The sequence below is a fragment of the Cetorhinus maximus genome, chromosome 12 (genome assembly GCF_964194155.1).
Source record: "Cetorhinus maximus chromosome 12, sCetMax3.hap1.1, whole genome shotgun sequence".
Lineage (NCBI taxonomy): Eukaryota > Metazoa > Chordata > Chondrichthyes > Lamniformes > Cetorhinidae > Cetorhinus > Cetorhinus maximus.
In genome coordinates, this window is record NC_135890.1 from 39,470,572 (window position 1) to 39,496,271 (window position 25,700).

General features: G+C 40.7%; 1 protein-coding gene across 6 annotated transcripts in view; it reads left to right on the forward strand.

Moving 5' to 3' along the window:
- The window catches only part of ferry3 (FERRY endosomal RAB5 effector complex subunit 3), a 70,001-nt gene extending 44,810 nt beyond the window's left edge, over nt 1-25,191 (forward strand). For all 6 annotated transcript variants that reach the window (XM_078553396.1, XM_078553399.1, XM_078553397.1 and 3 more), the window contains 3 exons: nt 2,289-2,346; nt 3,729-3,796; nt 24,518-25,191. In XM_078553396.1, the coding sequence (XP_078409522.1) occupies nt 2,289-2,346; nt 3,729-3,796; nt 24,518-24,610 (219 nt within the window). In that variant the 3' untranslated portion in view covers nt 24,611-25,191. The remainder of the gene's footprint in view (nt 1-2,288; nt 2,347-3,728; nt 3,797-24,517) is intronic.
- Nucleotides 25,192-25,700: the final 509 nt, after the last annotated feature.

The following is a 25,700-nucleotide window of genomic DNA, read 5'->3' on the forward strand; positions in this document are numbered from 1 at the left end:
ACTGCTTCAGTATCTGAGGAGTTGCAAATGGTGCTGGACATTGTGCAATCATCAACGAACATCACCACTTCTGACCTTAAGATGGAAGGAAGGTCATTGATGAAGCAGCTGAAGATGGTTGGACCTAGGACACTACCCTGAGGAACCCCTGCAGTGACACCCTGGAACTGAGATGATTGACCTCCAACAAGTACAACCATCTTGCTTTTGTGCTAAGTATGATTCCGACCAGTGGAGTGTTTTCCTTTTGATTCCTATTAACTCAAGTTTCGCTAGGGCTCCATGATGCCACAATCAGTCAAATGCTGCCTTGATGTCAAGGGCAGTCACTCTCACCGCCCCATTAATTCACATTAAACACAAATAAAGATTCATTGTGAACAGTATTTTTTTAAATTCATACATGGGATGTGGGCATCGCTGGATAGGGCAGCATTTATTGCACATCCCTAATTTGCATATTTATGTATATTTAATTCATTATACTTTAACTAGAGACAATTTGTATCTATTATTCCATGGAATAAACAGTGGAAATTAATCAAAGATAATTCTGTATTCTCAGTAAGTGCCATAGTTTCTAGGCCAATATATTGGATGCTGGAAAGTTGAATGTCAACAGGATGTGATGAGATCCAACAACAATATTGCACAATGCTAAAAAGTCCATTTCTCTTTTTATTATTTGCGAAAAAACAAAAAAAAATGCATGCTGTTTCCTGGCATTGTGCTGCCTCACTTCCCACCAGACACCAGTGACTTTATATGAAACCCCTAATTTTTGCTCAACCGATGTGCTGAATAACTAACTCCAAGCAGAAGTCTTTTTCATGAAACTATCTGGTACAATCTCCTGCTTATATGTAGGAAAAATAATCAAATGACTTGGCATCATGAGAGTTACTGTATGCACTATTTGTTAGATACATTTGCTTATCGTCCAGAGCTAGGAAAACACTGTGAAAGTGCTGATTCTGCTATACTATAATTTTGTGCTAGTATACATATTCTCTTGCCTAAATTACACCACTAGTAACTTCCTCCCTCTGCTCATACATAAATTAAATGCTAGTGCATGGTGTCATGGAGTTCTGAATCAGGGGTCTGATTTTTATCCCCACTAAATTCCCAATCTCCCCTCTGCTGTTGTGACCAGGCACCAAGCAGAAGATAAGGTGACATGAAATCAGTGAAAGGTTGTTCCCTGAGTAACTGTCATACACCTCTTGGCAGCTGGTTCAAAGGCATTGACTAAGACCAGGAAGCAGTTCAACTTAGCAATGCATACTTTGAGGTGACAAAAAAGATATTTCTCTCCCTCTCTCTGTGAGGAGAGCGCAAACACCAATTTCATTTTATTTTGTTGGATTGTAAATAGCTGAAACTGAATTTAAATTTAATTTATGCTCTGCATGTTATTAATCACTCAAAATTTGCTCACACCTTGCGATCTAACCATTCTATTGAATTACAGCCTTACAACTTATTGTCTGCTTCATATTTATATTCTGTATATCATCAAGTAGTTCAATGGAAGAATTATACTTGCCATAGACTCAATTTTAATGTTTTGAATAAAATTAAACTGTATATACAAAGGTTTCTTTAAAAAAAGATGAAATTTGATTGCAATTAATTTAACTTAAAATGACAAAATATGTTATTGATTTTTGCAGCTTATCAGTGTAAATTTGAAATTAAAACTGACTTTCTTCAGAAGTGTGAATACCCAATTTGACATGTCTTTTAGCTGCAGCACAAACTTATGTCAGCCTTTTGTTAATTCAGTTGCAGATTTTCACCTGAGCTGCAAGAATATCATGTCATTTCCAAGCTACCAGGGTCATGAACAGTGTTGTACAAACTGAAAATGACCGCCTGATTAATTGCTGGGAATTTGATAAAATGCAAAATTTTTCTGGCATCTTGAACCATTGAGGAAAGATGCCAGGGTGATAGCAATCTTAACGTTTTGAACTGTTACAGTGTATATGCACAAAGCCAAAAATGTACTATTCAGATGAGCAGGGGTACTGTGCAGACCCTTCTGATAAAACTAAAATGTGAAAAGAAAGGCTAGTATTTTAGAATTCAGATGTATAATTTAGTGAATGATAAAATCATGAGTACTAAATATAAGATCATTATTACATTTATTTTAGTAAAATTTATTGAGACCCAACTGAGAATTATTCATGGATATGTTTATGACCATTTATTCTTGAAATCTATAATGAATGTTTCAAGTTGCTTGAAAGTATATGAGTAATGTTTCATATGTTCAACAGGAGATGACTATACCTTGGTGCCTGAAAAGAGCAGAGCTTGTGTTTAAGTGTATAAAAGGTTAGTAAATTTTAAAGCTGACAATTAATCTTAGTTAACTTCTGTGATTAATATGTTAATTTTTGGGGGAAATTAATTTTTTTAATACTTGTTAATCATGGGGGTTACACAGTGAGTACCTGGCTAGAAATAAGTTTTTGCATACCAACAGCCCAGAGGTTTAACCTGCTGATCCATGACTTCATTTTCTGCTGGTAGTGCTGCAGAATAAAGCAGTGTTCTTTCCTCCACTCTAGTAAACCATCTGGCGCCCAATTCTTGTTCAGTGAAAAGACGATATGTAGGAAGTGACATTGAAATTATTTGTTGAGGAAATTTAAAGGATAGACCCAGGACATGTATTTTTTGCAGAACTTTAATATTTTGTTTATGCAGTGAACATATTCCCATGGTGCGCGTGGGTTACACAGCTTTCATATGTAAAGATTAAGGTTTACGTTATTTTTTTAAACTTGCAGATTGGTGATTTAACTAATAGCATGCACCAGAGTTGTAAATTCTCTTTCACATAGTGGCTCAATTCAGTGTGTTGAGCCGAGGTGCTACTGCAATTTAACGAAGATTGATTTTTTTAGTTTTCATGATGTAAATACAAACATTTTTCAATCATTTCTTCATTACAGATTTTAGTAATACTGCATGAACTTAGAGGCACTGTTCTAACTTTTAAAAATGTGTTTAGAACAACTTGAATGAGATGATTGCAGTAATTATATCAATTAAATATGTAATTAAAACCATGATTAACTGAGATTAAAAATTATATTTTCAAAGCTAATGGTGATTATTTTTTCATTGCTTAACAGTCCTATGAATTAGGCATACTAGTAAACAATAAAAAAAGATATTTAATGCCAAATGCAAATTGAAATTGTATATTTGTAGATTCTCCTACATCCTGTCCGTATTTCAATTTAGATTTGAAAAGTTTATATTCTGGTGAAATGTGGCCGAGATTGCAAATTTTAAAAGGAATGAAATGGATAGCCTTCACCTGTCAGTATAGCCCAGCATTTAGAGAAGCTCCATTCTCACTATACATCTATACACTCATACTTGTTTCATGGGACAAGAGACCATAAAGTCTTGGAAAAAGATGCAGGAGCAAAAAAAAAAATGAATTAACCATAAAATGTCCACCTGGTCAAGCAATTTGGCTTCAATGTTAAAAATTTCCTAACCAGCAATTTGACCAGTGGTTATACAACCTTTTGCTACAAAAAACAAAATTGTGGAAATACACATCAGCAAAGAGAAAAGATAGGTTAACATTTTGAGTGTAGACCATCTTTAGAGTTGAAATGTTGGAAGAGGAGGTTAAAAAGTACAAACTGAGTGAAACTTTGATTTTCTATTTATTTCTGTGTCTTTTATCCCTTCAGGTTTTATGATGGAAATGGCATCCTGGGACGGGGGAACTTCTCGCACTGTGCAGTTTCTTGTGCCACAGGTAGAGCACCAGCCTTGGTTCTAAATAAGCATTTCATTTATTTATACCTATACTCATTTTCCCCCACCCAGTTCGCAGTTGCAATTGTTTTTTTTATATTCTTTCATGGGACGTGGGCCTCATTGGCTAGGCCAGCATTTTTATTGCCTATCCTAAGTGTCCTTGAAAAGGTAGTGGTGAGCCGCTGCCTCGAACCGCTGCAGTCCATGTGGTGCAGGTACACCCACAGTGCTGTTAGGAAGGGAGTTCCAGGTTTTTGACCCAGCATCAGTGAAGGAGCAGCAATATAATTCCAAGTCAGGGTGGTGTTTCGCTTGGAGGGGAACTTGCAGGAGGTGGTGTCCCTATGCATCTGCTAACTTTTTTCCTTCTAGGTGGTAAATGTCGCAGGTTTGGAAGGTGCTGTCGAAGGACTCTTGATGAGTTGCTACAGTACATTCTGTAGATGGTACACATTGCTGCCACTGTGTGAGAGTGGTGGAGGGAGTGGATGTTGAAGGTGGTGGATGGGGTGCCAGTCAAGTGGGCTGCATTGTTCTGGATGGTGTCAAGCTTCTTGTGTGTTGTTGGAGCTGCACTCATCCAGGTGAGTTTGATAGGGTAAAATAGAAATTTAGCACTAATATTGACATATTGTAACAACAATGCTAGAAATCTAATATATAATTAGAAAATGCTATAGTCAGTTAAGTATCTGTGGAGAGAAGTTTGGCTTGAGAAGTATTCCGCAACTTGTACCTGTCTCAGATTCTGCTATAGAGTTGGGATGGAAAGCCATATTGAAGATATTCTAACAATGGTATTCCTGTCAAAAATTATGCAGAGTTTCAGAATTAAATTTGGATATAATGTTTTCTGGATAAGTGCGCTTTCTGAAATTGTTGAAGTTGAATTCTTCTGTGTACAGGCACTGTGGCTCTTTTGACAGGATATTATACAGGCAGTCTTCTGCCTCCTGAGACCAAGGTTTGTGCCATGGTCATCAATTCTGTTAAACATCATCTCTATGAGTTAGGAACCCCATTCTGGCATGGTAGTCTCTGCCACACTTGCTGCAGATGAAGGCAGTGGGCTGAGAAGGTGCAGGTTTCGCTGGCCTCTGTTTTCTCTTGGCCCTCTTCTCAGCCAGCTGAGCTTTCCATTTCTGATCATCCCTTCTGATGCCCCTCCGAACAGTCAGCCTCCAGAGGCATCTGTCTCCTAGATGCCTGCCATCTTCATATCTCACTTACAGGCGTCCGTATAGCAGAGGTTTGGGCATCCAGCATATTGTAACCCAGTGGCTAGTCCACTGTTCAGATGCTCTTTGGGTATAGAACGGTCATCCATCCAATGAATGTGAGCAAGCCATCGCAGACTTTGTTGGCTTAGTAATGAGTGTATGTTGATGGAATTAGCATGCTCCAGGACCATGCTAAGAGGTATTGAGGATATGACTGAGACAGCAAAGGTGCAAACTGTTCAACCTTTTCTCCTGCCTAGCATATGTTGTCTATGTCGCTCTATTGTAGAGGAGTGCACTGAGGCCACAGTCTAGGTAGACTTGCAGTTTGGTATTCTCCATCAGGTTGTTGTTGTTCCACACTCTCTCTCACTCAGCTTGATCATTCATAGCTACAGATTTTGCAATGAACGTGTTGATTGCAGCATCAAGTGACAGATTGCTGAGATTGTGGAGCCTAGATATGCGAAGCTACCAACAACCTCCAACATCACATTTTCAATGCTGATTGGCGGTTTGGCAATATCCTAGACCAGGACATTTGTCTTGCTGATGCTGATGGTCAAACCAAATTCTTTACAGGCACAAGAGAGTACGTCTGTTTGTCACTGAGGTGTTCCTCGGAAGGAATGACAGTGCAGTATCATTCGCATAGATCAACTCTCTAATGAGAACTTGATGTGCTTTTTTCTTGCATCTCAGGTGGGCAAAACTGAAAAGCTTTCTGGCAGTTCTGGTATCCTCTGTAGATGAATTGGAGGCATTTGACAGCAGCAAATAGAATATGCCAAAGAGCGTCAGTGCCAGAACACAGCCTTGTTTGACCCCACTGAGGATCTGGAGGGTTCTGATGTAATTGTATCCTCAGCACATAGTTACCATCAAAGTAGAAGATCCAGGAGCAAATTCTAATGGGTCTATGACAAAAATAAGGTGTCTATAGAGAGTGGGCTATATCCTAAAGTCATCCAGGCATGTCTCTTTTCCAAAAACCCTCCTTCAAATGAAGACTTGGATGAACCAGTTGGTAATGAGTAAACTTGATATGCAGTACTGGATTTGGACATCAGGAACAACAGAAGGAGCTAGCAAGATACAAACAGCACGAGTAGTTCCTTTCACCGCAACAAAAGGAGATAACCGTGAAGTGGCTGATGAACAAACTAAAACATGGGATGGCAATGGCATGAAAGTGTTTTTAGAGGCCAGATATGAGTGTACAAGCTCATATATAGGACTCAGTGCCTACTGTGAGTGTGTAGCAGCAAGGCAAGCAGTTTCTCCTACTGAGCTTAAAAGCTTAATGGGAAGGATCTGTTATCAAACTGATAGTAACAATGCACTCCTGCAACTTATTATGAGGTATGCTATTTATAATGCCGCTCAGAAGCACATTTGCTAAAAGGAGCTCCTAATACCAAATGTCCACATGGCAAGGGCTCAAACCTGCTCTTGTCAGTTTTCTGATGACCAAATTGTGACTATCAATCTTGGCTCAAAATCTCTTCGGGATGACCCATCTGACAATGACTGCTCAGAATCAAGTCAATCCTCTGACAGACCTGGGAATCTGATATCTGAACCAGGCGGGTCCACAGTACTCCAGCACACTGTCAATGCCTGGACAGTTTGCCTGGTATCAACCCAGATTAAACTGTATCTAACAGTTTGAATAACATTTTGTTTTCTCATTGGAAGGTGCTAGTTAACTAAACAAAAAGTGCTTGATTGCCTTTTGTTAGCAGCTAAACTCAACTTGCTTGTTGTGTTGTAACAAGTACTGGAAAAATTGAGAATAACTACCAATATCTTTACAAGGAGCTGTTTGAGAATTAAGCATTCAGGTCAGAAAGTTTAAGCACTTAGTCACTTCCTGTTGGCTACTGGTAAATGTACTTGGCTGAATATCCACACAATTAACGCACAAGTTTAGGAAAGTAGTAAATCCACTAGCAGCTAGCTTATCCATTCAGCCATGTACAAGTTACACCTGTTGAAATTAATGACCCAAAAATGAGCCCCACAGTCTTTTAAAGTGGTCTAGCATTACTTCCAATTAGATTAAGCAATGGAAAGTCTATGGTAAGTAACAAGTCCAGAAGCCGTGTGTGAGAGGAAGATGTAAAGGCAATTTTGAGAACTTCATTCATGATTAATTTCTTTGATTACATGTTTGGATCTTAAACTATTAAAAGTTTTCAGCTTCGGCATCCAAATTGAAAAATAAAATAATATTGCAGTGATGTTGCTACATGGAGGTCAAGTACATTTATGTTACTCTGATGTTAACCCTGTATTGTTCACATACCAACCTGAAAGTATGAAGTACAACCTTAATCTGTAGGTAGTTAAATTGAGGCAGTTTGGGTTTAACCTGACAGGTATATAATACCCAAGCTACACTGCTACCCTAGAATACTCAAAGTGCCCACAGAAAAGCAGAGCCAATGCAGTAAATTTCAGTAGCAGCACACCACCCAAAGCTTGGCTTATGCTATTATACGACCCCAGTATGATTGTTATCTACATGCCTATAAAATGGATCAATTCAGTACATCTACTGCTATGTCATGGGTATGCATACCTTCTGCAGCTTTCTTAGTTACTGTAGGAGGTTGCAGAAGAGATTTCCCAGAGTTTCTGCTGAAACTGGCTACAATGTTTTTAGCTTACCCCAGCACTTAACATTACCAGAGATTGGGCATATGAACATGCGAATTATAATCAGGAGCAGGCCATTCAGCCCCTCAAGCCTTCTCCGTCATTTGATAAGACCCCGGTTGATCAGATGGTGGTCCCAACTCTACTTTCCTGTCTACCCCCTATACCATTTGACTCCCTTGTCAATCAAGAATCTATCTAACTCAGCTTAAAATTATTCAATGACCCTGCCTCCACTGCTGTCTGGGGAAGAGAACTCCACAGGCTAATGACCCTCTGAGAGAAAAAAAAATCTCATCTCTGTCTTAAATGGGAGGCACCTTATTTTTAAACTGTGTCCCCTAGTTCTAGTCTCTCCCATAAGGGGAAAGCATCCTCTCAGCATCCACTCTGTCAATCCCCTCAGGATCTTATGTGTTTCAATATGATCACCTCTCATTCTTCTAAACTTCAAGGGATACAGGCCCAACCTGGCCAATCTCTCCTCATAAAATAATCCCTTCAGCCCCGGAATCAGTCAAGCAACACTCTGTACTGCTTCTAATGTAGTTATATCCTTTCTTAAATAAGGAGTACGCAGTACTCATGTGGCCTCACCAACACCCTGCACAACTATAGCAAAACTTCCCTACTTTTATATTTCATTCCCTTTGCAATAAATGACAACATCCCATCTGCCCTCCTAATCACTAACATTTTGTGATTCATGAACCAGGACACCCAAATCCCTCTGTACTGCAGAATTCTGAAATCTCTCTCCATTTAGATAATATGCTGCTTTTGTATTTTTCCTGCCAAAGTGGACAAGTTCATGTTTTGCCACATTATACTCCATCTGCCAAATTTTTGCTCACTCACTTAACCTATTTATGTCCCTTTGCAGAGTCCTTATGTCCTCTTCACAACTTACTCTCCTACCTATATTTTTGTCATCAGCAAATTTAGCAAGCATACATTTGGTCCCTTCATCCAAGTTGTTGATATAGATTGTAAATAGTTGAGGGCCCAGTATTGATCCTTGTGGCACTCCAGTCTTGCCAATACAAAAATTACCCATTTATCCCTATTTTCTGTTTCCTGTTAGCTAACCAATCCTCTATCCATGCTAATATGCTACCCCCTACACCATGAGCTCTTATTTTGTGCAGTAACCTTTGATGTGGTACTTTAGTAAATGCCTTTTGGAAGTCCAAGTACACCACATCTACAGGTTCCCCTTTGTCCACATTGCTTGTTACTTCTCAACGAACTCTGATAACTTAGTCAAACACAGGCAGGTGATGCACTAGGTTGTACGGTGTAGAGTGAACATTGATGGGTCTGATGTTCTTTTTCTGCCTTTCCTTCTATTATATTTCATTTCCTATGGTCAAATTTTAGGGACGACCCATCCCACACCCATTTGACTGGACCACATAAACCACCACAGTTGTGACGCTTATCCAAAAGCTGCCTCTAGCAAATGCACAGGTATATGAGCAAACCCAAGATGCCAATGTGTTCTTTTGCTGGCGGCATACAACTTCACAAAAAGAAGTTTTATGTAATTTTAAAAGAAAAAAAACTATATTACTAAACTCAAGTATATTTCTTTACCTTTTACTTTTGCTTACAATCTAATCTGACACTACACTGCAGTAATGAGAGACATTGCACATTGTCAGAGGTGCCATAAGTTAGGTAAAGTATCAAACCAATGTATTTGCTCCTTGTTTTGATGATTCTATTGGGTGTAAAAGATCCCATAGCAATACTTGAAGAACAGGGAGATCTCCTGGTGTCTTGGCCAACATTCATCCCACAACCAATACCACCAAAAACAAAGCATTGATCATTCATCTCATTCCTATTTGAGGTCTTGCTCTGTGCAAAATGGCACTATGTTTACCCATATAATATTCATTGCATTTCAAAATAATTAATTGTATATGAAGCGCTTTGAGATATTTCTGAGGCGATGAGATGCTGCAATAATGTTTTTTGGTTTTCTTGCTCTTTGGTCTTCCTCTTCCTCTTATTTCTCCCATTGATTACTTTTTCAAATGTTGCGATTTTTATTTTAATTTTGGCCTTTTCTGACTTTATTTTGTTCTATTTCTTTAACACATTTTCCTACTATCTGAAAACGAGTATAAATATATTTCCTATTGCTTCTGCATCTCACCATTCTGGAGATGTGACCAGCATTTTTTCAAAATTGGATTTTGGCTGAAAATCAATTTAAAAGCCCAAGACTATGAATGTTATCATAGTTGTCTTGCTGCTAACACTGTTTGAAGTACTGTTACTCATTATCTTATTGAGTCACCTGCCCTGATTTACATCATCTATAGCAGCACCTGAAGGGTTTGAAAAGTGTGCCTAAGATCCTCTCAGCAAAATGCAGCCGAAGTAGAAATTGCCAATTAACTGAATAGAGTCTATAAAATAAAAGACTGGGTGATCTATGGAAAATACATTGATCAAAGGGGTACTAACGAGAATATTTACTTCCAATCTAGAAGAGTGGGACCAAACTGAAGTGTTTTTGGCCATGATGTAGCATGGTATTGACTTCTCTCTTTCTATTTTTCTGTGTTCAAGAAGGGATAATAAGTAAGCCTGAAACTACCGTAAATCTGCCATTCGGCTTTGTTATTGATTTTACTTTTTAATAAAGCCATCGGTTTATAACCTAAGCAGCAATCTATGGAACTATCAATTGCCCTGCTCTCCTGTTTTTGTCCCAGGCTTGACACCTTTTAGATAAGCCTACAGCTTCCATCTATGCCTCTGTTGGCATCTCTAAAGGGCTCATCAAGGCATGGTGATGGCTCGTTCTGAACAGCAACCCCAATTGCCCTATCCCACTCTCTCATTGATCTTCATGCCCAGCAGGGCTGCTGGGGGCTAATCTTGCCAATCTCCTTCCCATATAACTCACCCCTCCCACTGCTGACTCTGTGAACTTAGCCTCCTCTTATGGCACCTTTACATATCTCCCTGCAGAATGCCCATTCACTTGTCAGCCATGAATTTATTGTGGATGATTGCATTGACATCCTGGACTTCACAAAAACCTGACTGGGGGGCAATGGCACATTTCCCCCTCATTACTATATCTTCCACCATTTGCCCTGTCAAGAACAACATGGGGCGGTGTGGCACTTATCACCAAATCACACCTTGGCTTGACCCCCTACTCCTTTGGCATTTTCTCCTTCTTTGACCGTCTCACTTTTCATTCAAAATCAATGTTCTCTACTGCCCTCCAATATACGATCATTTTTTTCAACAAGGTATCTTCACTGTTTCTTCTCTCAGCCCCTGCACTGAACCACATCTCATCCCCGGTGATTTCAACCTCCATCTCAACTCATCATGCTCTCTTTCCTCTGAGTTCACTGCCCTTGCCCCTCCCTGTAATCTCCTCCAGGCCCACAACCCCCAAGATATCTGCACTCATCTAATTCTGGCCTCTAGAATATCCCTGATTTTAATCACTCCACCCTTGGAGGCCATACCATCAGTTGTCTGAGCCCTCAGCTCTGGAATAGTCTCCCTACGCTTCTCCACCTCGCTTTCCTCCTTTAAGATACTCCTTAAAACCTACCTCTTGTACCAAGCTCTAGGTTTTCTGCCCTAATATCACCTTATATGGTTTGGTGCTTAATATTGCCCCTGTGATGCGTCTTGGGACGTTTTATTATGTTATTTTGCTGTGTGTAAATTTGAGGAAGATCATATGGAAGGCACATGTTAGAACCAGTCAATTGAAATGTAGTGAAGAAGTTGTGTGTTTGATCCCTAATTCATTACGAGTTACTTTAAGATAAAGCTTCATGCTGGATTATTGGAAGCAACATCTGCATATGGGAGTGATGTGATTCATTGAACCCCAGGAAAATATCTATTTAAAACCTAAAAACATAATGAGTAGTACCTGGAGAAAGTCACAATCCAGAAAACTATTGACCTTGGCATTGGAGAAGATAATGCAACTATTCTCAGTTGAAGGAATAGGGAGAGGTTATGGTTAACAATTCAGAATTGACAGCTCCACTGATTGTCTAGACTGTGGTACATGTTTATATTTAAAGTGAAATACACTTATTTGGAAATCATCTCTAAATTACCCACAGCTTCAAATATTTTGAATAAATTGAGATTCCACATAAACAAAACCATAATTCTGGTGAAAAATATATTTGATCACAATTACATTAATCATTCTGTTTTATAATAAATGCAGAATTGTGTCAGTTTATATTGTTCTGTTTCTTTTTAACTGCATCAGCAGATGGAATGATTTGTAACACAATGAATTGCAGCCATATTTAACTTGTGAGGAAGAGAGAAATACGCACTAAATTTAATTGCTTTGTGCACAGTACCTTTTAGGATGAAACTGATGCTGAGCCAAATATGTGAAGGACCTGGGGCTGGAAAAGAGAGACCTGGAAGGCTGCACATTGAGCGTTGATGGCTAGAAGCCTGAAAAGTTCAGTCAGCCTAGTGCTGTACTTGATCATCTGAGAGCCCCAGCTCTGCTGAATCCCTGATCTCAAGCACACTGCTTCCACAAGAGGGCACAATTGGGGCAGCAGGAGTTAGGCAGGGTGTCTTTATGAAGCTACTGTAGCCTGTCTCTTGGTCAATGGCTGAGAGATTTTTGCCCTGATAAGTGCATACCAGAAAGAACCTAAGAGAATTTGAAAAAGGTGAAGCAGGGCAATGTACCCTTCCAGAAGAAATTATGCTGGTTAAAATAAACTGTGATTTAATCTACTTAATTTTTAGTGGTAGATTCTAAAATTATCCGTCAGTGCTTCTCCCACCATTCTCTGTGCTGCAACTATGATTTCTATTTGCATAGCCATAGTGCTGTCACTTAACTCGTATTCATGTATAATCATAGTGGAAAACTAAAGCTAGGAGGAAACAGTCTTGAGTTAGCTTATAAGCACATAGTACATTTGTATGAAATACTTTTGTCAACTTATTTCAATAGGTTAACATTGTTTAAACAGCAGACAAAGGAATCTCATGCCAGCTAATATTTGCAGTGCAGATTCATGTGTTCTGTGTACCACTGCTGTTTAAATCAGCACAATTGCTAATATCAGCAGGAAAATACATCCAAATAATCAGAGCATTGGAGCACTGGAGGAGTTCAGGATAGAACTATAACTAGGAATACTGACACCCAAGCCTTTCTCACCTGTAGCAATCAAAGTAATAGATGGTCAAAGGTTGCCATGTTTGCATATTTTCCCCTTTTACGGAAGCATAGAATAGTATAGCACAGAAGGAGGCATTTGATCAATCGAGTTAGTATCGGCTCTTGCGAACAGCAGTTCAGTTAGTCCCAACCCCCTACCCCCACTTTTACCCTTGTGCCTGCAATTTTCTCCTTCAAATTAGGAAACCACTTCTATAGACAGTGGTAAAAGTTTGGAACTTTTTTCCACAAATAGCAGCTGATGCTAGATAAATTGTTAATTTAAAATCCAAGATTGATAGATTTTTGTTAATCAAGGTATTAGGGATGTGGGGCAAGGCAAGTATGTGGAATTAGGTTGCAAATCAGCCATAAGCTCATTGAATGGCAGAACAGGCTTGAGCGGTTAAATGGCCTACTCCTGTTCCTATGTTCCGGTGTTCAAGAACTTATCCAATTCCCTTTTGAAAGCTACCATTGATCTTTAGCCACCACCCTATCAGGCAGTCCGTTCCAAATCCTAATGATTAAAAACTTTTCCTCATGTTGCCTCTGGTTCTTTTGCCAAACACCTTTCATCTATATGCTCTAGTTAGCAAACCTTCAACCACTGAAAGGAATTTCTCTTTATTTACTCTATCTAAACCATTCATGATACATATGCTTCTATTAAATTTCCTCTTAATCTTCTCTGGTCTGAGTGGTGCAACCCCAGCTTCTCCAACCTATCCACATGATTGTAATCCCACACCCTTGGAATTGTTCTTGTAAATCCTCTGCCCTCTCCAAAACCTTAATCTCCTAAAGTGTCTTGTTGTTGCTATTGAACTAGTGTTTAGATAGGTTTAGCATAACTTCCTGTCTTTTGTTCTCTGTGCTTCTATTTATAAAATCCAGACAGCATCCTATATGCTTTATTAACCTGTCCTGGCACCATGAACAATTTATGCAAAAACACTCCCAAGTCTCTCTGTTCTTGCACCCTCTTTAAAGTTGTACAATTTAGGTTGTATTATTTGTCCTCATTCTTCCTATCAAAATGTTTCACCTCATACGTTGCTCCATTGAATTTCATCTGTCATGTCTGCCCACTCCACCAGCCTGTTTAGACATCATGAGGCCTACTGCTATCTTCCTCAGTGCTTACCACATTTCCAAGTTTCATGTTAACTGCAGATTTTGAAATTGTGCCCTGTAACCCCCAAGCCAAAGTCATGAATGTATGTCAAAAACAGCAGTGATCCTATTATTGATCCTTGGGGAATGCCACCATATACTTCCGACTAGTCCAAAGAGCAGCCATTCACCACCACCCTCAATTTTCTATTCCCTTAGCCAATTTTGTATCCATGCTGCTACTGCCCCTTTTGCCCTGTCTTTTCCATGGGATAAGAGGCAGGGAGATTTAAGGAAGGAATTCCAGAGCTTACGGCTTTGGCAGCTGAATGGCACGCCTTTCAAAGGTGGAACAATAAAAATCCAGGATGCTTGTGAGTTCAGAATGAGAGGAACTAACAAATCCAGTTGCTTGGGACTTTATCAAACACCTTTTGAAAGTGTATAATACACATAGCAACTGCAGTGCCCTCATGCACCCAATCAATTTACACAAATATGATTTGCCCTTAACAAATCAATACTGGCTCTCTATTTGAACATGCTTGTCCAAGAGGCTGTTAATTTCCTCCCAGGTTATTATGCCTGAAAGCCTCCCCACCAACAACATTGAGAAACTGACTGGCCTGTAATTGATCCCACTGCTCCCAGAGAAGCCGTTTACTGTGAATATCCCTATAGAAGATTTTTATATTCCTTTGTATTATTTCTTTATTCTCATACTGTCACTTCTGCCCTCTTTTTCCTTTTTTTACTTCTTTTCTGCCCTTTTAATATTCAGCCTGATTCTTCTTTGTATTATCAAGCTGACATCTGTAATGTGCACCTTTTTTTCCTGCTTCATCCTGCTCCATAACTCACTCATTCTCCAGGGAGCTTGGGCTTTGGTTGTCTTCCTTTCCCCCTTTCAGGAATGTACCTAGACTATACTAAATTGTCTCCTCATCAAAGGCCACCCATTGCTCTATTACATTTCAGTCTGCCAGTCTTTGACTCCAATTTTCCTAAACCAGTTCTCTCTTCAATTTACTGAAATTAGCCTTCCTCCAGTGGAGCATACTTATTCTAGATTGCTCTTTGTCCTGCTCAGTAACTAATTTAAACTGACAATACAATGATCACTATTGCTGAGATGCTTCTTGACTGACATTTTCCACTAGACCCGCTTCATTTCCGAGTACTAGAAACAGCATTGCCTCCTTCCTTGTTGGCCAGGAAACATACTGCTCAAGAAAATGCTACTGAACACACTTCAGAAATTCCTCCCCTTCTCTTCTCTTAACTGCCCCATTCAATATTGGAGTGGCTAAAGCATTCCATTTTCACTACTCTGTAGTTCTTGCATTTCTCAATAATTTATTTGCAAATCTGCTCCTCTATCTCCTTCCTGTATTTGGTAGCCTATAAAATATACCATGTAGCGTAATAACCCCTTTATTGTTTCTCAACTCCAAGCAAATAGATTCTGTCTTCTGACATTCTCACTTTCTAACACTGATATTTCCTTGTTCAAAACTGCTACCCCTCTTTGTTTTTTACCTTCCTCATCTTTCCTGAATACCTTGATACTCAAGAATATTAAGCATCCAATCCTCCCCCTTTTTAAAGCCAGAGCTTAGTTATCGCCACTACATCATATAGCCACATGGCAATATGCCCCTGCAGCTTCCCAACATTATTAACCACACTAGATGCATTTACACACATATTTCCAAACCTTAGACCTCTTTGTATTTTCTATGATCTCACTTAATTTTGTATTATTTCTAATGCTGTCTCTCCCAGTCATCTCTGTACCTTGTTTCTACTTGTTAATAGCCTGCTGGTTTGGTTTTAAACCCTTTTCCACAGCACTATTTAACCTGCCTGCAAGGATATTGGTCCCAGCTCTATTCAGGTGCAACCAGTCCATTTTGAACAGCTGCATCTTGCCACAAAACTGGGCTCCATGTCCCAGGAATCTGAAGCCCTCCTCCTGCAACATGTCTCTAGCCTTTCCATGTTCTCCTATTTTTATCTCATTAGAATATGTCGCTGGGAGCAATCCAGCTATATCTACTTTTGATATCAAGTTTTTAACTTCCTTCGTAACTCCTTAAACACTGACTGCAGGATCGCTCTCTTTCCATGTCATTGGTTCTGACATGAACCTCAACTTCTGACCTTTCCCCTTCTCCCTGCAAGAATGTTCTACACCTTCTCAATGATGTCTCTTACCTTGGCACCAGGGAGGCAACATTCCCTTCAGCTCTTACACTGCCTGTCTATACCCCTGACCATCGAATCTTGTTTTATTACTGCATTCCTAAAGTTTGCAGTATCCCCATGTGCAGTCCATTGCCTCACAGTGCCAGGGTCAAAACTGTACTCTTTAAAGATATTGCTATCCGCACTGGTATTCAATGCTGAGTATAGGTTTGAGAGAGCCATACTCCTGGAGGATTTCTGCATTAACTGTCTCTTCCTATTTTTCTGGGTGGTACACATTTGCTATTCTGAACTCCTAGACTACCTCTTGGAATCTGTGATCAGGAACCGTTCAGCCACCCATATGCCCTGCAGTCAATCCAGCTGCCCCGTGCCAATTTAGAGCCAACTGATGCCAACCCATTCCGCCCACTCATCCCATTGCCCTTTATAGCCCCTATATCAGCTCACTCATTATCCACCATGGGCAGACATCAGGAGCCATGCTGAGACTAAATAAAACAATCTACGTATCTATTACAGACTTCACTATTTAAATAAACACTCTAATTGATAAAAGCTCACTCAATATATTTAAATTCCATCAAGTACTTAATCCCTTATATAAAAAAAAGAAAATTTGTGTTCATAGCCCCACACAAAAGACAGCTAATCTATTTATGACCACCTAGAGCTGTCAATCAAACTGTGAACTTACAGGCCTCCACCGTGATGATGATAGGTTGTGGAAGCTGTCAAACAGAAACAAATAAAAGGATGGCGCTCAGGCTTATGTCAACATCATCTATTGAAATTGCAAGCGTCGATTTTTTTCTATTGCAGGCTGTGTTTTTTCAAAATTTAATGGTAAAGCAATTTAAATGACTTGACAGCTTGGCAGTTCCACAGCCTATATCCACTTTTTACACACATTCATGTTTATACTTAACAATCCCAAAGAGGTACCTGACCTCCCCAAAGGGGACCAGACCTCTCCAAAAGGACCTCTACAAATAACTCTGGCAGGTTTAGACCTTTTCCTCAAATGTCTAAAGCCCACAATTTATGTTTCAGAAACCTGGGTGACCAAAGTGCAACATGTTTTTTTTATTTATTCACGGGATATGGGCTTCACTGGCTGGGCCAGCATTTATTGCCCATCCCTAGTTGCCCTTGAGAAGGTGGTGTTGAGCTGTCTTCTTGAACCACTGCAGTCCATGTGGTGTAAGTACACCCACAGTGCTGTTAGGGAGGGAGTTCCAGGATGTTGAACCAGCACCAGTGAAGGAACAGCAATATATTTCCAAGTCAGGATGGTGAGTGACTTGGAGAAGAAATTCCAGGTGGTGGTGTTCCCACCTATCTACTGCCCTTGGCCTTCTGATGGTAGTGGCTGTGGGTTTGGAAGGTGCTGTATGAGGAGCCTTGGTGAATTCCTGCAGTGCATCTTGTAGATGGTACACACTGCTGCTACTGTGGTTCGGTGGTGGGTGGACAGAGTGAATGTTTGTGGATGTGGTGCCAGTCAAGCAGGCTGCTTTGTCCTGGATGGTGTCAAGCTTCTTGAATGTTGTGGGAGCTGCACTCGTCCAGGCAAGTGGGGAGTATTCCATCACACTCCTGACTTGTGCCTTGTAGATGGTGGACAGGCCTTGAGGAGCCAGGAGGTGAGTTACTCATTGCAGTATTCCTAGCTGCTGACCTACTCTTGTAGCCACAGTATTTATATGGCTAGTCCAGTTCAGTTTCTGATCAATGATAATTCCCAGGATGTTGATAGTGGGGGATTCAGTGATGGTAATGCCATTGAATGTCATGGGGCGATGCTTGAATTCTCTCTTGTTAGAGGTGGTCATTGCCTGGCACTTGTGTGGCACGAATGTTATTTGCCACTTGTCAGCCCAAGCCTGGATATTGCCCAGGTCTTGCTGCATTTGGACATGGACTGCTTCACTAACTGAGGAGTCGCGAATGGTGCTGAACAATGTGCAATCATCAGTGAACACCCCCACTTCTGGCGTTATGGAAGGAAGGTCATCGATGAAACAGCTGAAAATGGGTGCGCCAAGGACACTACCTTGAGCTCCTTCAGTGATGTCCTTGAGCTGAGATGACTGACCTCCAAAAACCACGACCATCTTCCTTTGTGTTAGGTATGACTCCAACCAGTGGCGAGTTTTCCCCCTGATTCCCATTGACTCCAGTTTTGCTAGGGCTCCTTGATGCCACACTCGGTCAAATGCGGCCTTGATGTCAAGGGCAGTCACTCTCACCTCACCTTGGGAATTCAGCTCTTTTGTCCATGTTTGAACCAAGGCTGTAATGAGGTCAGGAGCTGAGTGATCCAGGCAGAACCCAAACTGGGCGTCAGTAAGCAGGTTATTGCTGAGCAAGTGCTGCTTGATAGCACTGTTGATGATCCCTTCCATTACTTTACTGGTGATTGAGAGTAGATTGATGGGGCGTAATTGGCCTGGTTGGATTTGTCCTGCTTTTTGTGTACAGGACACACCTGGGCAATTTTCCACATAGCCGGGTAGATGCCAGTGTTGTAGCTGTACTGGAACAGTTTGGATAGGGGCGCGGCAAGTTCTGGAGCACGTCTTTAGTACTATTGCCGGAATATTATCTAGCCCCATAGCCTTTGCAGTATCCAGTGCCTTCAGCCATTTTTTGATATCATGAGGAATGAATCGAATTGGCTGAAGACTGGCATCTTTGATGCTGGAGACCTCTGGAGGAGGCCGAGATGGATTATCCGCCCGCACTTCTGGCTGAAGATTGTAGCAAATGCTTCAGCCTTACCTTTTGAACTGATGTGCTGGGCTCGCCCATCATTGAGAATGGGGTATTTGTGGAGCCTCCTCCTCCAGTTAGTTGTTTAATTTTCCACCACCATTCACGACTGGATGTGGCAGGACTGCAGAGTTTAGATCTGATCCGTTGGCTGTGGGATCGCTTAGCTCTGCCTATCGCTTGCAGCTTATGTTGTTTGGCACGCAAGTAGTCCTGTGTTGTAGCTTCACCAGGTTGACACCTCATTTTTAGGTATGCCTGGTACTGCTCCTAACATGCCTTGCTGCACTCTTCATTGAGCCAGGGTTGATCCACTGGTTTGATGGTAACGGTAGAGTGAGGGATATGCCGGGCCATGAGGTTACACATTGTGTTCGAGTACTGCTCATGGTGGCCCACAGCGCCTCATGGATGTCCAGTCTTGAGTTGCTAGATCTGTTTGAAATCTATCCCATTTAGCACGGTGGTAGCGCCACACAATATGATGCAGGGTATCCTTAATGTGAAGGCAGGACTTCGTCCCCACATCAACCGTGCAGTGGTCACTCCTACTAATACTGTCATGGACAGATGTATCTGCGGCAGGCAGGTTGGTGAAGATGAGGTCAAGCACGTTTTTGGTTCCCTCACCACTTGCCACAGACCCAGTCTAGCAGCTATGTCCTTTAGGACTCGGCCAGCTCAGTCAGTAGTGGTGCTACCGAGCTACTCTTGGTGATGGACATTGAAGTCCCCCAGCCAGAGTACATTCTGCATCCTTGCCACCCTCGGTGCTTCATCCAGGTGATGTTCAACATGAAGGAGCACTGATTCATCAGCTGAGGGAGGGTGATACGTGGTAATCAGCCGGGGGTTTCCTTGCCCATGTTTGACCTGATACCATGAGACTTCATGGGGTCCGGAGTCGATGTTGAGGACTCCCAGGACAACTCCCGTCCGATTGTATACCACTGTGCCGCCACCTCTGCTGGGTCTGTCCTGTCAGTGGTATAGGACATACCCAGGGATGGTGATGGTGGTGTTTGGGACATTATCTGTAAGGTATGATTCCATGAGGATGATGTCAGGCTGTTGCTTGACTAGCCTGTGAGACAGCATTCCCAGTGTTGGCACTAGCCCCCATATGTCAATAAGGAGGACTTTACAGGGGTTAACAGGGCTGAGTTTGCCGTTGTCATTTCTGGTGCCTAGGTCTGTGCGGGTGGCCCGTCCAGTTTCATTCCTTTTTTGAGACATTGTAGCAGTTTGATACAACTGAGTGGCTTACTAGGCCGTTACAGAAGCCACTTAAGAGTCAACCACATTGCTGTGGGTCTGAGGTCACATGTAGGACGGCAGATTTCCTTCCCAAAGGATATTAATGAACCAGATGGGTCTTTATGACAACCGACAATGGTTTCATGGCCATCATTATACTTTTAATTCCGGACTTTTATTGAAATCAAATTCCACCATCTACCGAGGCAGGATTCGAACCCGGGTTCCCAGAGCATTACTCTGGGTCTCTGAATTACTAGTCCAGTAACAATACTGCTACGCCATTGCCTCCCCTTAGGCTGCCTCTGTGAACCGCAGATCTGTGAAAAATGTTCCACGCCGGCTTTTCACCCCGCACCCCCCGCCCCGTGAAAATGGTGGGTGCTGGGTTCTGGGTGCGGGACCTCTGATTCCAGCTCTGGCGCCATTTTGTCTAAAGCATAGAGCCCTTTCCGTCTTGTGAAAATTCGAGCTGAAGTGATTATTTATATAATTGCTGTTAACTAGGTTTAAACTACACTGCTATTTTTCTATTTGCTCCTCCAAGCGAACTAAAAAAGATTAAAATATGTAGCCAAGTTAACAAGGACCACTGAGATATTAACCTCAAAGAACCTAAATATTACATGTCTAGATACTTAAACCTGGATGCTTATGTTAGATTCTTTGGGGTCTTCTGTACTCTTTTTGACTTGGACATAAGAAATTGCCTTCCTCCTCCCCTGTGAATTCTTACCATTGCCTTTGGACTACTTAGGTATTATTTTAATGCTGTATCTGTTTGCATGTTATTTCCTCCAAGAAAAGTACTTGTAAGGTATACTGCTTACATAACCATTGGTTTTCTGCCTTTTTGTCAAGAAAAAATGTAACTTTGGTTAATTAATAACTTTGTGAACTTGATTTTGCTTAGAGAACATTTTAGGTTTTTGATATACAGAGTTTGTGACCCAGTCTAAAAACGTTTGGAGTTATCATTCAACCTTGATATATTTAACATCACTTCTTGCATCAATTCCTATCAATTGATAACTTAGCAGTGTGCCATTTCTGTTTCTTTTTGCAGATTTAAAATGATTGTATGTATGTACATATTCTACTGTTGAAAAGAAAAGTTCTCTATCTCCTCATCTCCTATTTCTGAGGGGGTAACCTTTTGTGGCATTGTCCAACTGTCCGTGAGGGTAAATTTTCCTTTGCTTATGTAATTCAATATGAACTAACATGTAAAAAATCCCCATTATCAAATAGGGTAAGCAGTAAAAAAAAAAATTAAACTATTGGCTTTATTAATTTGCACTTTTCACCTCGAATCCCAACGGCTTTTAAATAATAAATAGTACACTGCATTTTGTGAGAATAAAAACACTTAATATATACCTATGTGCTATGACACTGAGCTGTCTTAATTTATGTATTTGATTTTAATTACAAGCATTCATGTATCTAGTTTAGGTAGCTTGCGAAACAAAAAAAGACGGAAATACTTGAGACCTGAAATGTCAGCCGACTGACTTATTTTCCACAGATGCATCCTGACTTGCTGAGTATTTCCAGCTTTTCCATTCTCGTTTTCAGATTTCTAGCCGCTGCAATATTTTGTCTTTTGGGTACCTTACAATTCATTTTCAGGATTGCAATAATCAAGGGTTACTAGAAAGGTCTTGAGGAGAACGATGGGGCATTTTGAAATTAACTTCTGTCATTTTGCTATTAGCAACAGTAAAGATACTGTAATCTGACATTTAAGAGGTTTTCCAGATGCAGTGGTTTATTTCTATTCCCTATTCACAGGATTTCGTAATACAATAGATTCCTTAAAATACATATTTGAAGTCATGGTACTGAAGCTGCATAGCTGTCATAAAGATACAAGTTGGATCAGATACATGCTAAAGTTGCCAGTAATTTTGAGCTGTGAGAGTCCATATGTTTTTGAGAAATGTAACCTTGTAGCCTTGTAACACTGGTAAACATAGAGTTACCAGCAGCAGCTTTCAGCGCTTCCTCACTTTAGTGCCAGCTGGAGATAGCTAACGGTTCCTTGGGAAGGGGCCAGCAGCCTAATCTGATGAGGGGAAGCGTGTTGGGCTGGGAGCGGGGGTGGATGCTGTGGCGGGAAGGAAGGAGAGGGAAAATGGATTAATTACCAGTGTGTTGCACACCATTATGTCATAACTTAGAGACAGTCAGATCCCAGCATAAGGGTATGATTTTATATGTGATTCCAAAAATAACTAATGGAATCAGCAAAGAGTGCATGTTTGTTCTTAAACATTAAAACCAGTCACGCTTACCACTTGGAGTTTCTTTCTAATCAAGTTTAGATGGCTGAGATGAGGTGCATCACATCAAATAAAGACTGCACAGAGCAAGCACTAATATGCGTGGAATACAGGACAAGCATTGTTACTGTACAAGGCTAACATTTTAGTATCAAAGCTAGGTTGTCACCATCAGGAAGGGATTCCAGAATTAGGCAGAAGCGCAGTTTGGCAGTTCTGCTGGGAAAAGCCCAGAAATATCTAGTGAGGTGAAAGCCCACTCTGCAGTCTTGTGTGCAGACCATATAGAGAACCAAAAATATGGTGTATAAAAACCCTAGTGAAAACATTTGGAAAATAACAAGAACAATTTTCTATTGCAATTGGTTAGAATAACATCCTGCATTTATATAGCATTTTTGGCATAGTAAAATATCCCATGGAGGCATTATCCAGGACAAAGCAGCCCACTTGATCAGCAACCCATCCACCACCTTAAACATTCACTCCCTCCGCCGCCAACTCACAGTAGCAGCAATGTGTACCATATACAAAATGCACTGCAGCAACTCACCAAGGCTCGTTCAATAGCACCTTCTACCACCGAGATGGACAAGGGCAGCAGATGCATGGGAACACCACCACCTGCAAAGGTACACATCGCTGAAGCTGAGTCAAAACCCAGGAACTCCTTCCCGAACAACATTGTGGGTGTAACTGCACTACTCAAACTGCAGCAGTTCAGGAAGGCAGCTCAACACCACTACCTCAAGGGCAATTAGGATTGGGAACAAATTCTGCCCTAGCCAGAGGTGTCCACACCCTGTGAAAGAATTTTTTAAAAATCAGACAAATTTGACGTTAAGCAACATAATTAGGATTTAGGACAGGTGACTAAAACCTTGGTCAAAGAGTTAGGTTTTTAGGAGCATCTTAAAGGAGGGAGAGAGAGGTGGATAGGCTTAGGAAGGGTATTTCAGAAGTTAGAGCCTGGACAGCTGAGGGCAAGGCCACAAATAGAGGGATGAAGGAAATTGGGAATGCATTAGAGGCCAGAGTTAGAGGTGCACTAAGATCTCAATGAGATGTAAAGCTGGACGAGCTCACAGAGATAGGGTCATGGAGGAACTCTCAGAGATGGATGGTATTTCTGATGCGAAAATAGGTAGCTTTGGTAATAGAGAGGATACGGCTCAGAAACTCAGCTCGGGGTTAAATAGGATAGCAAGATTGCCAATGGTTTGGTTCAGCTGCAGATGATCGCTAAGGAGAGGGGTGGGAATAGGTAGCTAGAGAATGGAGCTTGTAGCAGGGAACAGAAACAATGGCTTATTCTTTCCGATAATTAATTGGAGGAATTTTCTGCTCATCCAGTACTGGATGTTAGACAAGCAATGCAACAAATCCAGTACAGTGGAAGGGTCAATAGAGATAGTGGTGAGGTAGATCTTGGTGTCATTGCCGTAATGTAGGAATTGATGCTGTACTTTTGTACATTGTTGCCAAGGAACAGCATGTAAAAGAGAAATGAGAGTTATGTATGTTAAGCTGTAAGCCTGCCTTATGGGGTAAGTTAAACTATCAACTTGACTTCTGCTCGGAGACAGTTTCTGATGGAACAGTTTACTATGCTTCCTCAGGGAAGCTGCCACGATGGCTTGAACTTGTTGCCATATGCAGTATAATTCCAGTACAGTATCAAGTCAGGTTTAAAAAAATGCTCTGGTGCATTGAACCTCCAGCACACTTTGGGAAAGCATGCATTCCTGTCTAGTTTAACAACATTTAACCAACCAGGAGCAGCATCTGTACTTGTGTAATTAGGCAATGAAAAGCTGATTTCTGGCAGGCAGAGTGAAAATTGCAGCCAGGCGTTATAGGAAAGGTTTTGCCCTTCACACTCTGCAACTACTAGTCTTGCAGCCATATTGCAGTATAACCACTGCCTGAGTGTGCATCTTGTTGTTAATGTGTGCCCTGTACTATTCAATTTAAATAATATGATTTTCTGTGAACAGAGTATTTCAGAGGAAATGTTCTACCAGTTGAGCAACATGCTACCTCAGATTTTTAGAGTGTCGTCTACCCTGACCCTGACCTCCAGACGATAAACAACACAAATATCCAGTGAACATCGAGTGAGGCATGCTGACATGTCACTTTTCTGTGCCCTTTGGACAGTATATTTCAAAAAAAATCAAAAGCGTGTGATGTTTCCCATGGAACGAGAAAATGATCCTCTTTTTGCTCACTTCAGTAGAATCTAAAATATTTAGAATTGTTGTGTTTTAAGTTGAACTTTGCATCATAGCCTCTGTACAATTTGTACTGTTACTGTGATTGGTGATATGTTGTTATAGTGACATTTAAGTCTCCTTTTATAAGTCTAGAAATTACTGAGCAATGTCATTGTAAGTAAATTTGTATCAAATTCCTCAAACCATAATTTCAGTAAAGGTGATGGATGGCCTGTTTATTTTTAATGGGTTAACTCATCCACTAAGATAGCGGAGAGGGATTTGATATAAATGCATTCAGCATTTGAACAGTCACATCCTCAATAATTTCCAGATTATGATTTGTATATTGTACTGAGAAAATGTAAAAATAATTCCAGTTTCTGTGAACTAGTCATTTGTACATGTCTGAACTGATGCTACAAGCCTAAGAATAATTAAATTTGTGAAACTGATTACTGTTCGTTTCTTGTTTAGATAACTTGCATTATGGACTGATTTTCATACTTGTGTGCACATCGGTATTTATGGAACTAGAACTATTTTCCCATGCATCCTTCATTGGCTAAAGTTATGGCAGCCAGTTGGAGCACCTCAGTGTACAACTTTTTCAGCAAAGAGGCATTTGTCCTAACCATTTTTTAGTCCCATCACTCAAAGTACAAAAAGTTAAATGTGTTGTCAGACACATATGCATGCTGTAGTAGTGTTAAAGTCTAGTAATAAAGGCATAAAAGAAACATACCTATCACAAGGAGATTAGTGCAGGTTTATTTCTATTGGGCTACAAATTTCAACTGCTGCCATGGTTCCCTAGCCTGACATTATGAATTTAAATCTTAATGCTTGACTTATGAGATTTTTGAAGATAACTGCTTAGGGGAGAGATGGTTCACATTGGTTCAGTTAGTGATTAGACCCTCTGCACATGTATCACTTCAAAAATAATTTAGTTAAAACTGGA